The sequence below is a fragment of the Gloeophyllum trabeum genome (genome assembly GCF_000344685.1).
Source record: "Gloeophyllum trabeum ATCC 11539 unplaced genomic scaffold GLOTRscaffold_00003, whole genome shotgun sequence".
Taxonomy (NCBI): Eukaryota; Fungi; Basidiomycota; class Agaricomycetes; order Gloeophyllales; family Gloeophyllaceae; genus Gloeophyllum; species Gloeophyllum trabeum.
This window is the reverse complement of record NW_006920412.1, coordinates 687,434-701,915: the sequence shown is the minus strand read 5'-3', so window position 1 is coordinate 701,915 and position 14,482 is coordinate 687,434. Positions and strand designations below refer to the sequence as shown.

The 14,482-nt window shown below is 54.9% G+C and overlaps 5 protein-coding genes across 5 annotated transcripts; 1 reads left to right on the top strand and 4 right to left on the bottom strand.

Annotated features, from left to right (window-relative positions):
- Window positions 1–377: 377 nt before the first annotated feature.
- Window positions 378–1,439, bottom strand: GLOTRDRAFT_126393 (uncharacterized protein; the record flags this gene model as incomplete). Its single annotated transcript, XM_007865040.1, has 1 exon — window positions 378–1,439. One exon carries the CDS (start codon window positions 1,437–1,439, stop codon window positions 378–380), a length of 1,062 nt encoding a protein of 353 aa, XP_007863231.1.
- Window positions 1,440–2,724: 1,285 nt separating this feature from the next.
- On the top strand, window positions 2,725–4,163 carry GLOTRDRAFT_136734 (uncharacterized protein; the record flags this gene model as incomplete). Its single annotated transcript, XM_007865039.1, has 1 exon — window positions 2,725–4,163. The coding sequence occupies exon 1, from the start codon at window positions 2,904–2,906 to the stop codon at window positions 4,161–4,163; it is 1,260 nt and encodes a 419-aa protein (XP_007863230.1). The 5' UTR covers window positions 2,725–2,903.
- A 960-nt stretch (window positions 4,164–5,123) lies between these two features.
- On the bottom strand, window positions 5,124–6,772 carry GLOTRDRAFT_103889 (terpenoid synthase; the record flags this gene model as incomplete). The annotated part of the gene is made up of 4 exons (XM_007865038.1): window positions 5,124–5,147; window positions 5,590–5,910; window positions 5,976–6,235; window positions 6,337–6,772. 4 exons carry the CDS (start codon window positions 6,770–6,772, stop codon window positions 5,124–5,126), a joined length of 1,041 nt encoding a protein of 346 aa, XP_007863229.1.
- Window positions 6,773–7,974: 1,202 nt separating this feature from the next.
- On the bottom strand, window positions 7,975–10,398 carry GLOTRDRAFT_136733 (WD40 repeat-like protein; the record flags this gene model as incomplete). The annotated part of the gene is made up of 8 exons (XM_007865037.1): window positions 7,975–8,076; window positions 8,147–8,170; window positions 8,243–8,332; window positions 8,418–8,709; window positions 8,814–9,006; window positions 9,071–10,055; window positions 10,116–10,210; window positions 10,281–10,398. 8 exons carry the CDS (start codon window positions 10,396–10,398, stop codon window positions 8,020–8,022), a joined length of 1,854 nt encoding a protein of 617 aa, XP_007863228.1. The 3' UTR covers window positions 7,975–8,019.
- Window positions 10,399–10,716: 318 nt separating this feature from the next.
- On the bottom strand, window positions 10,717–12,188 carry GLOTRDRAFT_109938 (uncharacterized protein). Its single transcript, XM_007865036.1, has 4 exons — window positions 11,784–12,188; window positions 11,663–11,726; window positions 11,238–11,603; window positions 10,717–11,183 (listed from the first exon to the last, which is right to left on the bottom strand). Exons 1-4 carry the CDS (start codon window positions 12,093–12,095, stop codon window positions 10,873–10,875), a joined length of 1,053 nt encoding a protein of 350 aa, XP_007863227.1. The 5' UTR covers window positions 12,096–12,188; the 3' UTR covers window positions 10,717–10,872.
- Window positions 12,189–14,482: the final 2,294 nt, after the last annotated feature.

The window sequence follows — 14,482 nt, the reverse complement described above, 5'->3', positions numbered from 1 at the left end:
CATAGGGGAAGGGACCTGCTTCTGCTGCGGCAGGAGAGCCCGGACAGTGACCAGGATATTTGGTGTGACACTTTTTGCGATGGTGTCACAGCTTGTCACGTCCGCGACGCGTCGTTAATTGCTCTTTACTGCCAGAAAACCTACAGCGTGCTACGTTCACATTCACGCGTCACTTGATTCATAAAAGTTAATCTATATCAACGAGCGCATGCAACGTTGGTTGTACATTTTTGTTAAATGTACTTGCGGTCTCGTTACCTCTATCGAATGAACTTGATATTGGGAAAATCAGAAATTCAAAACCAACGTTGCATCTTCTGTATCATGACATCCCTGCTGGTACATTTTATACGCGTGATTTCGACTTGCGGAAGGCTCTATGAAGGCGGGGGATTTGCGACCACTTTCTTGCAGAGTCCAAACAGATGCAAACAACTCGCCGCGCGACCCGGAATTGCGCCTCCCCATTGAGGCTGTATCCACGAGATGCGCGTGATCTTCGGCCACGCAAGAGACATTTTGCGAACATCTTCGTCCGTGGTGTAAAATGCGATGTTCTCGCACGACACGTTCAACCTTTCCAGACTTCTACATTCCAAGAGGGAAGAAAGCGCGTCCGAAATGCGGAGCACGCCGTCTACTGTGAGGTGAACAGATGAATGCAACTTGAAGCTGCGTAGCCTAGAGAAACGAACAGCCTGGAGGAGGTTGATCTGCTTCCTAGGAACCTCCACCATATTGTGCAAGCAAATATCAAGATCAGTGATTGACTCTCGAGGCAACGCACGCAGAAACTGGGCCAGCCCTTCTACATAAGCGGATTCAATTTCCAGGTATTTCAGCCGCGGGAATCCCGTGGTGATGGAACATGCTTCCAGAGAGAATTCACCAACGTCTATGTGCATTGAAGTGAGGGATGATAGTTGCGATATGGCGTAGAAGGCATCGTCGCTGAGGACAATTCTTTCACCCATGAGTGTCAGGGAGCAGATGTTGATCCATGAGGGAATTCGGTCCAAGCAAGCGTTTAAGCGGGAGGCATACAATTGCAAGTGCCTGATACGTGCACTTTCCGAATTGTTCAACTCTTCGAGTACCCTTGCGACGCCAGCGGCACTGTCCTGCTCCGGAGAAGCCGTGAGATACAATGTCTTGATACCGGACATGGGAGCAAGGCCCGGGGTCAGCTCAGGATTGACTGCCGGTGGTATGTGCAGCCATTCGAGGACCCGGACCGCGGGCAGGAGGGGTGCAGGAAATGCTTGCAGTAGACATCTCAACAGATCGATGTGCAGCTGTGGACTTGGCAGCTTATACCGCATACATCTGATCCGATTGGCGTACACCGTGAATGTCTGGCGCTCCTTCAGAGATACGTCGCCCCAGAAAACCTGAACAAAAAAAAAGAAGCTAACAGCAGTCGGACTCGTGTAGAACATACTGCTACTCACGCAAGTGCCTGATTTCTCGTCTATCTGCAAAGTAGACAGTAATCGGAGGAGAGGGAGAAGGGAGTCCATGCACTTCCAGAGCCCATCTAGCGCAGGAGACACGAATACCCTGCACGTGAATGCCGCATGATACAAGTCCTGTCGAATCTGTCGCAGAAAGAATGGCTTCCAAAGGAATCTCTGGCGCAGGAAGTGATTTATGACCGGGAGCTGCACCGCCATATGGGTCACGAATATCTCGTGGAGGATATCTTGCGTAACCAATGCTCTGTGCATCGTAGGAGTTCCGTACGAAGTCCAATCAAGCAATGTCCCGGCCGAGCTTGATATCTTCTCGTCTCGCGACTAGTGCTTATGCTATCAAGCAGTGGAAGGGCCATGAAAGCCAAAGGACTGATACGAGAATGAACGTGACTGTGGCTGAACTCAAATGGCTCGATCAGATCGGACAAACAAGGGTAAATAATGCCACTGCCACAAGCGGGCGCCCCACGTTTTGGTTCACATACTTGGTTCGCGATTAAAGTAATTTAGTCCACAACACAGCGGAGGCTAGACGTCGCAGCTTCTGTGAGAAAGGAGGGCACGGTCGCGAAGAAACAAGCGAGCCAAAATAACTCGTACGGGAGATGCCTTGGATGCTGGAAGTAGTGTCAATGCTCTTCCCCTACCGATTTCTAAGCGTTCCGGACGAAGGACCTCGCAGCGGGGCACGAGTACGAGGCCTCAGACTCGTCCAAGCCACAGCGCAGATCACACGGATGTTGATGTGGTCAACCGGCATGAAGGGCAGAAGAAAGCAGTGACGTCGACCAAGAATAGGGAGCGTCCTGATACGCATGTCATGCAGGCTGTGTCTGTGGTTCTCGGACCCCTTGAGCTGTCGAGTTAGGGTCTCGTCGCAAGCGTACTCACGTACCGGCACGTCGTTGGGTGTCAGGAAATACAAGGACAAGACGGCGTTTTCAGTTGTGTCGGCGAACAGATCGAGCGGCGGCGTCGGGGCGCCCTGCCAGTCGTTTCCCCTTGCGAACAAAGACACCTTGTAGTGCGTTCCTCTGGTCAACAGGACCTTGGAATTTTTCCGAGGTTGAGAGAATACACCTGGCAGAGGCGTTCCATCAGCCGAGTTCACTCAGTCCGAGTAAGTGCACAAATGGAATGTGGCTGGTAGGCGCGCGTCGGCATGCGGCCAGGCCACTGGCAGGCCCAAATATAGGTCTTCTGATCATAAATCAATGTTCCTGGTTTCAATGGACAAAGCTATAGATACCAGTCCCACAGCGACCACCGCCGCCATCGTCGCCTGCCACCCCGCCGCCCTTTCATCCCTCCTCTTTCTTTCCCTTTCTTTCTTTCTTTTCGCCGGTCCAAAAGCCTCAACTTGGGACTTTGTACGAAGTCCTCCCGACATTCTTTCCTTCGATCAGCTTGACGCCGACGAAACACACCATGCATATCCGACGTGAACCTGCTGTGCGGGCCCTTGGACACGGGAATGCATTTATCGCGAACGGCGAGCAAGCGCAGGGACGTATTTTGGAGGACAGGGCTATCACGGTCACCAGCCTCGTAACGAGCACGGTTTCGGCGAGGCCTGCGGTGAGTGCTACGCAAGTCGCGATCGGGGTCATCCCAGCCTCGATCGACCAGTCGCCCGCCTCGCCCACTTCCACCTCGACCTTCACCGTCACCGTGAAGCCGTCTACCTCGTCAGCGGCAAGCACGAGCTCGACGAGCGCGAAGCAGTCGTCTACGACCTCGTCGTCCGCGTCGCCCTCTACCTCGTCTTCCACAGCCCGTTCGACCTCGAGCACGCAGCAGACTACCAGCAGTCGCGCCTCGTCTACTTCCTCTAGCGCAGCGCCATCCACCACGGCCCCCGCACCCGCCGCCACACCAGTTAGCGGAGGCAGCAAAGGCGCCACCTCGAGCGCGTCCAGCTCAGGGACCGCCGCCGAGTCCACCGCCTCCGCCGGCTCAAAATCCGACATGTCCACCGTCTCCTCCGCCGTGCACCGCTCCTCCGTGCCGCCAGGCGCCATCGGCGCCATCGTCGCCGTGGTCATCCTCGTCGTGCTCGGCCTCGGCTTCCTCCTCGTGCGGCGGTACTTCATCCGCAAGCGCCAGGCGCGCCGCAAGACATGGGGCGCGGGCCTCGTCGCCGCACCCGACTTTTCCGACACGGAGCAGAAGTACGAGCAGGCGCGCGCGGCGGGCACGGCGCCGAGCATCCGCTCGTACGGCGGCGCAGATAGCGGCGACGCGCGCTCGTTCGTGGACCTGCCCAACCCCTACACTGCCGCGCCGAGCACGTACGCCGCCGCCAACGCGCTCGCCGCGCCCGCGATGTCGTACAACAACCCCGCGCCGCCGCCGGTGACGCCCTCGGTCAGCATGCCCGTCAACGCGGCGGGCGCGGCGGCGCTCGCGAACGCGGCCGTCGTGCGCTGCACGTTCATCCCGAGCCTGCCGGACGAGCTGTCGATCACGACGGGCGAGACGGTGCGCGTGATCGGCGAGTACGACGACGGGTGGGCGCTGTGCGTGAACGGGCGCGGCGAGCAGGGCATGGTGCCCGTGGAGTGCTTGGACAGGAGCCTGGGTGGGCGGGCGGGGCTGCCCCCGCCGATCAGTGTGGGGACGGCGGACTGGAGGGCGTCGAAGAGGGTGAGCAGCCTCGCGAGCCCGCGCTTTGCGAAGATGACCTAAAGGTAAGAGCTATTCTTGATATTCGCACACTTCAGTGTTGACGAGCCTGCGCGCAGATCTGATGCCTCCCAACTCCAACGATACTCCTGCGCGGCTGGATCCCCCTTCCCCTTCCCGGTCCAGCTTAATCCTTCTGCTTGTTTGCTGAGGCTTTTACCCGCTCTGACGGACTGTTGCTTTACTACTACTAACTTACCGGTGTTTCTCTTTGCTTTTGAATTCGGGCTTGGAATTGGAATTGCAGGGTAGGCCGCCGTTCGTGTCTTCGCTTGGACCATTTGTTTTCCTCCCGCCGCAGGTGGATATTATACCGTGCATACCCTCAACCGGACGATCGGCAGCATTCCCGCAGCGTCTGTAGAGCTGTGTACCCTTTTCACGCTTGTACAACTCAATCGTGCCATTACCATGTGCTTTTAGTCCCTGCGTATGCTGAATCTTAAGGGAAACGTCGTTCTCCCATGGGTTATGGCGGATTTGTGGCACGAAGTACGCCCGTATACGTACTTGCCACATGACGGTATCAAATCAACGCAGCCGCGTTGGTAGCAAATACAGCACTCACGAATCGGAAGCAATGACAGACTCAGAGTGCAAGCGACTCTAACGTGAACTGGGCATATTTCCAGTGATTCCCGAAGAGCAAAACAGGGCGACAATGGGCAGATTGCAAATCATCGCGAGTACAATGGCGTCTGAACCTGACATACCTTCGCAAGCCGTCCCACGCGAATACATACTACGTCAAATTAACTTCCCCGTCCCGTTACCAAGGTTAGGACCACGACTCGCGGTAGTACGTCAACATTAGAATTCGGGCAAGCTTTCTAACTTTCGTTCCCAGCGGTATTATTGTCAGTCCTGCACTTAACATGTCATTGCCAGCGATCGTGAGCATGAGATAGTATGTACAGGTTCGCCATCCGCAAGGGAGGCTAAAGAATGGAAAGATACAGCAGTCTAGTATACAGCTCGAAGGAAAACCTGAAAAAAAGATAAAGAACAAGAAACTACGAAACAGCCGGAGGGACGGCGATGAGTGGACCGAATCGAAAGAAAGTAGGTATGTACACCGGCAGGGGCCTCAAGCCCACGAGAAGGCGAGAAAAGACAGAGCATCTAGGAGCACGGATATAGTATGAATAAACAATATATACCATAACACAAACGGCATCCAGGGGGACGGACGTCGAGGGAGTACTAGTACCAGAAGAAGAACGACGAGCGTATCACTCGGAAGAGCGACCACAACACTGCAAGCGCACATCAACTCGAGCCGGTAGGTCGCGATACGACACTACGCACCGTTCAGGTACCCGTACTCGGACGACGACGGCGCGTAGGACGGCTCGGGCTTCGAGATGGCGGTCGCCCGCACCTCCTTCGACGACGCGTGCAGCTCGTGCGCGGACTCCTCCGGCTTCACCGGCAGGAGCTTGACGTACCGCGTCCGCTTCACCTCGGCGCCGTTGTCCCCGAAGTACCGCTTGGTCTGGAAGCTCCAGTGGAGGGACCCGACGATCCACTCCTGCAGGCCCTGGACGTACCCAGCGACGTCCTTGTCGACCTCCGGGCCCCAGGACGGCACCTTCGACTTGTTCTCGATGAAGGTGTTGATAGTCTGCCGGCAGAGGTCGCCGACATAGTCGATGGCCGACTGGAGAGTGTGGCCGTGGTACTGCATAAGAATAACGACCATGTTATGGGTGTCGCCCCGTGATTGTTCCACGTTGTAAGAGAAAATATCCTACACGTCCGAAATATATTGGCGTCAACGAAGACAAATATAAAGACAATGGAAAGAAGACATACGTTGGACCATGTGACAAGGTCGTTCGTGCCTTGATTCAAAGCCTTGATCACTGGATGCTCGACCACGTAGTCGGGCAGGTCAATGCCCAAAGCGTACTCCATCAAGTCAAACACGGGCTTGCAACCGCTCGTATCGCGGCGGACGTCGATATACGACTCTAAGTCCGGGATTATGCCGGCGTCGCGATCTTGTGCTTGCTTGTGGACGGCTTCAAAGAAGAAGGACAACGACTCCTTGAACCGCGCCTGCACGCCGGGACCTGCGTCTTGAATGCAGCGCGCCCAATAGCTGTACGAAAAATTGTAAGTCATTGAAAACACAAAGTTGAAAGTAATGGAGCGCACTCTCGGGCGATTTGACCGGCGTTGATCTCTTTCTCGGGTTGTTCTTTCCCTGGAGCATGAGTAGGACGATACTCATGAGGGTACCATAGAGCGTTCATGACTGCGTCGGCCAGTGTCTCCGTGTCGCGGGTCATCATACCGTCCGAGATGTTGTCAAGGTGGAATAGGTAATTCATGAAGTCGCTCACGACGCGAAGGTGATTGTCGGTGATAGAGTATGGGTAGCAATGAGCGGTGAGTTCTCCAGCTTGGAGACCGTAAAGGGCTTTGCGCTTCTTCGGGGTCAGGTCGGGGCACATTTGGTCTAGCCAGCGAACAGATTGGGCAGCGATAGCATCGCCATTGGGGTGGTAAGTGAGGGGAAAGGTGCAATGACCGACGAGATCAGGAAGGATGAAGTGGTCGGGCTCGGTGGGGTCGTTGGGGTAGCGAACGAAGGCGTCGACGGTCATGGCGGAAAGAGAGGGAAAGAGAGAGAGAAGGATGGGTCCCCAAGACAAAAGACGGTGGGTGCTTTAAGAGGATGTCGCGTAGGGCCGCCTTGAACTTTAAATGAGCAAAGTTGCGTCGGCAGAAACGGTCCTCTGAGAAGCACGCCAAGGACTGGGCCTGCAGATGACGGCGCGGTATATATACGGTGCAGCGCGGCAAATGAAACATTGTCTTGCAGCCGCCTGCCACACGGGGCGTATTCCAGTGCTATCAAACAATCAACAAAAAGGGACATGCTCACCGCAGCGTTGTCATTTCGGGTCAGTTCCTGAAGCAAAGTAATATTATCCCGGTACGCGGTCAGCCACTACGGACCGCAATGACACACAAAATATGAGATTCGGTGCGAGGATTAGACACGATTAGCCTCGCCTCACCGCTTTTGTTGGGGCCACGAGCCGAGGCTTATTGTTGTGTACTCCAGCTTCTCACCACCAGAGATCCGTGATCTTCGACAGATCTGTAGTCTGTTCTATTCAGAGGCTTCCTTCGGGCAGATATACACTCCAGGGCCTGATTCAGGACAGAGGGTCCACCGCTTCCAGACGCGTTGTTTTGCCTCAGATGAAGCTGCCCCTACGCGTTTTGCCCCAAGCAACGCGGGGGCGGCGAAAGCGTCGGTATAACCGTGGCATGGCTCGCGAGAGGGCATGTACCGACCGGTCGGATATTACATCGTCCGCAGTGTGCGCTCCTTATTGTTGTGGGCTGGCTAGTAGATTTTGACGCTGTGGTGGAGGGGCATAAACGTGATTGGAGAAGCGCAACGGAACCAAATCCGGTAATCTACCGAACGGCAACCATGGTTATCGTGAGGTTCCAAAACTCCACGCGCAGAACAAATTGCAAGCTTAGACAGGGTTAGAGTGCGTTTGTACGGCATACCTTTTGTACTTCAGACTAGACTACCGCTTGAAATTCGTAGCCATAGCGAAAAACCCGAAGGTCTCGCATTGACAAGTGGTAGTGCGACAGGTTGAATTCCAGTGTAATCGGAATCAGATCTAGACTGAGATCTGGGTTTGAAACGCGCCCATTGTCCGAGTGCGACAGCGTAATTATGTATCCTCTCGCGAGGTCCGCCCATAATCAGGTTCGCAGCTAATACGTCCTACAACTCCATTCTCCTGTTAATCTTGCCCAAGTCGAGCAGACACGAGGAGCGATAAAAATGATGACATTATCGACTGTACAACATGATAGTATCCTACAGCTTGATGAACGACGTATCGATACCATGCGAGAAGTCCCAGATTGCTATTCTCTGCGTCCAGCGGAACAAGGAGCAGCACGGCTATCAGCCAGGCGCCAAGACGAGAGGTTGGATGTCTTACCTGATCCTCTCCACAAGACACAATCTGCAAGACAGGGCACAGGTCAGAAAAATCTGGCGCCAATCTATTGCTCTGATTCCAGAAGCTGGAGCTCACCTTCGTATGATCGAAACCGACGCAGAAGATTCGCCCGGTATGGCCCCTCGTAAGGTCAGCGACGAGCGCACCTGTTTTCCTGCTCCAGACCTATAGAACGCGAGGGGATAGATCAGCATCATCCATGTCTCAGGGCGACGTCGAGGGCGCTGGTCAAGGCGCACTAGCCACCTACCTTGACGGTAAAGTCGTAGCTCCCACTGATGACAAACTCATCCCCCAACGCCACGCTCCTCACCAGGTCCGTATGGGGGTTCTCCCTCCGCCTCTTGACCACGCCGCAAGCCTCGCACATCGTCGTCGCCGTCGGCGACGGCGACGGCGGCAGGCTCGCCAGTGGCGCAGGCGTGTTATCAAGATCCGGTGACGTGGACCACCCTTGGCCGGTGACAACATTAAAGAAACGCAGGTGCTTGTCGGACGACCCCGACAGCACCATTGGATACTTGAAGTCAATCGATGCCAGCCTGTGGACGTATGATTAGCGCGTTAGACAATAGGTAGTATACACTCTGCCGAGCGCCCGCCGGCAGACAATAAGCCAGCAATATAATGTTGTCATTAAACGCACCCGCGACTATGATGGTTCTCGAATATGCGGAGGAGCGCGCCAGTGTCGGCGTCCCATATCCGCATCGAGCGGTCGCCCGACGCGCTCGCGATGAAGTTGTCACATATGGACACTGCATTCACCGCAGCCCTGTGGCCCTGCAGCAGGAATTGGGGCTGCAGGTCCGGAAATGAATACACCCGCACGGTCCTGTCTATAATAAAGATTGATTACAGTCAGCTCGGGCTGGCCCACTTCAGCATGATTACGCGACCGACCTTTCGAGCAGGAGACCAGCCGCCGCTCGTCGAACCTTACACAGAGGACGCTGTCGTCATGGTCCAGCAGCGCTCTCCGCAACTCTCCCCGTTCTAGATCCCACAGCCCAACACGTCTGTCGCTGCTGCCGCTAGCGATGTACCCATGCCCGACACATAGACTTAGTACGCTACTATCATGCAGGCCTTCCATGACCCTCTCCACCATCCCGTACCGTTCCCCTCCATTCTCTTTGCTGAGGTTCCACTCGCGTATCGTGCGATCCTTCGAACCGGTAAAAAGGGCCTGCTTCCCCGTCTCGGGGTATGTATACAACTGCAGGCAGTAGATGGTGTTAGAGTGGCCATTGATGGCGCTCCCGTCCGCGTTCTGCTTTCGGGACTGGAGGCACGACAGCCGATAGCTCCCGTCGCGCACGCGGTTCTGCAGCCGGACGTGCGTCAGGTACAGCAGCTTGTAGTCGTATTGCCGTACGGATGCGGACGGGTCGGCCGCAGGCAAGATTGCCGGCGCGGAGTGACGCGCATTGGGTTTGTGCTTGCGCGGCGTGCGACATGGGGGTGCGGCACGTCCGGGAGCACGGTACAACGGCAAAGGAAACGTTAGTGGGCCCAGGGAGACTGTCCGTGACGTCGATGGCTGGCTGCCAGACGATGTCATGTCCATCGATAAAAAGCCGGAATCATCCTGCTCAGAGATCAAGGGTCCGGATCCCACCCCGGAGAGATGCGTGTCTTCCTCGTCGCCCATGCCTTCGTCATCGGAGTCTTCCGCATCATCCATACCATCTCCCGAGTCAAGCTCGAAAGCGCGGCCCCGAGCGCGGGAGACGTTCCATTCCCATCCCTTGAGCTGACAGAGCGGCTTCCACAGCGTCGAGTCATTCGCGAGAGCATTCCAGCGACGGCTGACCATCGCACAGGACAATAGGCTCTGCCATGGAAGATGCGAGAGAACCTGCAGGGCGACCTCATTTGGTAACAGCTGCATATACCCGCTATCAATACACCAGAATGGATTGGCGGTGCAAATAAAGGTACGCACACCCACAACATCAAGCTGGAGCAGAGGGGCAATGCGGCGCTGGATATTGGCTACTCTGGACCTGGGCAGAGACGCCAATAGCGCATACGCGAGTTCTGCGCACGATCCACGTTGAATTAGGGAGTCAATTAAACAGGCAGGAACGGATAGAATATTAAGGTTCACCTTCACGTTCCTGCGCAGAGCCTCCCAGCAGGTTACTGCGCACCGCAGACGCCAAAGCTAAATTGTGGTCGACATCCATCCGTTCGTCGGTGAAACCCTCGTCCGCGAAGATAATCATATCGTGCAACGTGGGCAGCACTGAGTTAGATGGCCTGTGTTAGAAATGGATTCGAGGCGGTAGAAACCTAAAGATGAGCAAAGTCCAGCAAGCCTCGAGCTGCAGCAGCGTGTATCAATGGAAGGCAGACGAAGTGGCAGAACCCGGCAACGACGACACGCGGAGCGATGCAACGCGTGCAGAAGTGACACGTGGCCCTCTTCCGGCGTCACGTGACTGTCCCTGGAACGCGCATTCTCCGCTTGCGGTGGCTGTGCCATTCACCTTCGTGGATGGATCCACAGACCATGATCTCGTGGACCCACAAGAAAGAATACAGGCCGTGCTTGGATCTCAACTACATGTACAACAAGACTGTGTTTGTGATGCTGATAGTACAGAATTTACATGTACAAATACATTTTTCGGTAAAAGAAACATTATTAGTCCATGCTCTATCGATAAAACTTCACCTCTCGTCGACTGGCAAGCACTTTATTGCTCAGCCTCGCTACCGCTCGCCTCGCCCTCGGATTCGGCGTTGTCATTCCCGTTCTTCTTCTTCCTCACGATCACGTAGACATCAGCGTCCTCGGGAGCAGCAACAGCCTCCACATCCCCGGCAACGGTGCCCGTCCTCTCGGGCTGCGCCCTCTTCCTCTCAGCCCGGACCATGTTCAGATCGTGAGAGAGCAAGCCGTGGCCCGCAACCGGGCCCCAGTATGACGTCCCAGCGAGAGTGCCGATGATGCAGGTTCCTACCAGAATCGACAGGTAGAAGCGGTACTGTGAGTACCACTTGGGCGCTGGATATATGCGTCAGTACGTATATCTCTCGAACTCCAACAGCATATACTCACCCCAACCAGCGGTTGTAGCCCTCAAGTCAGCCCACCACAGACAGGTGAATCCCACCCATTGGACAATCAGCGCAGTCGTCGGCAGGAGCGTCAGCGTCGGCCAGGCCCACAGAACCGGGGCGGCACCCAGCGCCAATCTCGAGTACCCTTTACTGCCGCCGTAGCCGGCGAACTCCATTCCCCAGTGCAAGGCGCCGAGGAAGGAAAGCATGACTGCACCATAAGTTACTTGGATGTTGAGGGCTTGGTCGAGGATCGTTGACGCTACGCCCGGGTCCATGCCAACATTGACACCGGCAGCTGCGAGACCTGCCTGACGAGCAAGGTAGACGACGGTTGCAGCAGTGCCGATATAGGGCACACCACCTGGATTACGGTAAGTCAGGTCCTAGCGTATCATGTTCTTTGCACGCGATACTACACACCTAACAAACCGAAGACAATGTAGGGCTGAGGAACTGAATGCGCGACAGCGTTCGTGATACCAAGCTGAGCCCACCCCTCCAGTCAGCAGCATTCCACAAAGTCAAACAGAACAGCACTTACGAACGTCTGCTGCGTGGGCGCGACATTATCAACAGTCAAGTTCCCACCAGCAATCGACTTCGCCAGGTCCGCCGCGGAGTTCCCGAGCTCCTCCTTCACATTCTGCGCCGCATGCTGCACCGACTGACTCCCGGGCCTCCCAGACACCGACGACGCGACCCCGCGCGCATGCACAGCAGACGACAGCGGCAGCAAAGACTTGACGATAAACGAGTGTGCGCTCGGCCGCGCTATCGACGTCGGACGGCGCAGAGCGAGCGGCGCGCGGCGCATGGCCGCTGCCCGCGAGACAGAGCCGAAGAGCGTGTTCATGGCGATGATGACTTACGGTTTTTCTGGCTGTGAGTGGGGATTATAAGGGAGATATAAACGGATTTGGGCGTGAGTTGCAGGACGCGCATCGTGAGTGCGTTTAAAACAGGACGACTGGCCTGACGTCACACGCCTCTATTGAATCGTCACCTGGCGAAGCTGCTCCCCGATGCGGTAATACTCTTACCGCCTTTGGTAAGGCCTTATTCAGCCAATGCGTGGGAACCTACTTAGACAGGCTTCCCTCGAGCAGCCACACCAGTCGTGGCCGTCCTCGCGGAAACGTTTTGGCAGAACAGATTCGTGGATTATTCAAGAGTGAGGATTGAGGACATCTGGAGCAGGGAGGACTCTTGAACGCTTGATGTACAGGGCTGCAGACGACCAGCCAAACCGTTTCCTCCGAAACATACTCCAATGAATTTGACATATTCCTCCGCAGAAATCTATTCTTACACAGGCTATCTCAGTAACGCACCACGCAGCTAGGACATGTTCTACCCCACCTGACTATGTTCGCATCAGCTTCCAAGCTTACATTTCGCGTTCTTGCGCGCGGATCTTTCCTCCTACACGCCAACTTACTCATCTTGCTGTAAAGGTCCAGGACTGCCCTGATTTCTGTTTCACAGCGGGTCGCCTCAGGGTCGCCTGACTGCAGGCATAGCGTGGGCTATCTGACAGATTGTTGTTAGTGCTAGACCATTGTCGAACATATAAATGGACGTACTCACATGAATATCTTCCACAAGTTCGAGCCTATGCTTCTTCGAACACTTATTCTTGGAGCGCAGGTGTCCAAACAGGACTTGGGGAAGATCAATCAAGATCGCGACAAGTACACGAGCTATTCATGCTTGTACCAGAGTGTAGGCGCGGGTCTGGCATTTGCAGGCACTTACACCAGCACTGCGGCGTCCTTAGAGCAGAAGACGTGATACAAGCTATTCCAGCAGAAGTGCGCGACGAGCTCGACGCCAGCACAGCGAATCTACGCAGATAGGTCTCGCCTAGGCGCAGCGGTACTCTTGCTTGAAGGAAGAACGCTTCCCGAACCACCTTGTTCAACGTTTGGAAGGAACGTCTCGACATACTGCCACACGGCAATAACCCAGATTTTCTGGCAGAAAACTCCTGACTTCCGGTGCAGAGAGCTTTTGAGCGGGGCTAGATATAATCTGCCGGAGAGTAATGGCCACACACGGCTGTCGATAATGCTGGAAGGTATGGGCTTGACGTTCGACAGCGTTCGGAGGAATCAGATCCGTTGACGGACAGTAAGACTCGATCGTGCAGACTCGAGGGCCGGATATCGTTGTATGTCCTCGGTTTGGCGCAACGGCGAGATGAAATGAAAGAGCTTCGAGTTCGATCTTTTTGGAGACGATAGCACCCCACAGGTATTCGAGATATAGACAGGTCTTGCACCCCGACGCGCCGGTATATCGACATAGCCTGCAGGTTTGATAATCCTATTAGATGGATCAGAACGATGGTCATTCAGCCAGCATTGGTTGCACTCGGCTTTGATATCGGTATGTGGCAATCGAAGCCGGAGGTCGATCGTTCATAGATCGTCCTTAGGTTTGATGATGGCAAGCCTCGGACACCACATGCATTGATACCGTACAAAGGTCTTCTAGGATACCAGTCGAACTTTAATGAAGCCTTTGAAGTGCGTTACACTGTGTGCGCGAGCCCGGCCTAAATTAGACCGGTGATCGTGTGTTTCTGTCATTTCGGCCGGAAATAGGTTGCTTTCGGTCGAAAGCGAGTATCGGCTCAAATGAAGGTCGAATTAACGTACGCTAATTTTGGCCGGTATCAAGCTGAAAATCGAACGGAAGCAGTGGCTGCAAAGAGGAGTGTAAAGTAGTACGATTATAGAATGAGATCCTGCCGCAATTGAGTCCCAAAAAACAGTTCAATACTAGTACTGGGACAGTTATGAGAGGCTGTCCTCCCCGCCCTCGACGAATATCGGCTGGGCCAAAGGACCACTCCGGTCAATAATTGCCCACCACTTACGCACATCATCATACACACGTCCAACTACGCACTGCACGGCGGCGAGATCCACTACTTCTGTCCGACCTTCTTCCCTGTAGAATGGGACATCAATATCTGCCGGTTTGTCAATCTTCACTGAGTGTACAGCAGCGAGCAAGATAGTTGTCGACTCTGAAAGCCCAAGATCACGGGATGGCGGCAAATCCAAGACAAAAATGTTTCTCAGCTGGCCATAGAAATCGCATGGCTCGAATTCCGGTGTTAGTGCACGCCGGCGAGCATTCTTATCCACGAGCAGCTGGTACTGTAAGGCATGGATTAGCATATCAGAACATACATATAGGCGGTACCATGGCATACCCGTACGAACGACGCAT

Excerpts from the sequence above, each read along its gene's own strand:
- GLOTRDRAFT_109938 (XM_007865036.1), bottom strand. The coding sequence starts at position 12,095 with ATGAACACGCTCTTCGGCTCTGTCTCGCGGGCAGCGGCCATGCGCCGC. Across the intron at positions 11,604-11,662 it reads CATTGTCTTCGGTTTGTTAG|GTGGTGTGCCCTATATCGGC; the intron begins GTGTGTAGTATC and ends ACCGTAATCCAG. Across the intron at positions 11,184-11,237 it reads GGCTACAACCGCTGGTTGGG|CGCCCAAGTGGTACTCACAG; the intron begins GTGAGTATATGC and ends GCATATATCCAG.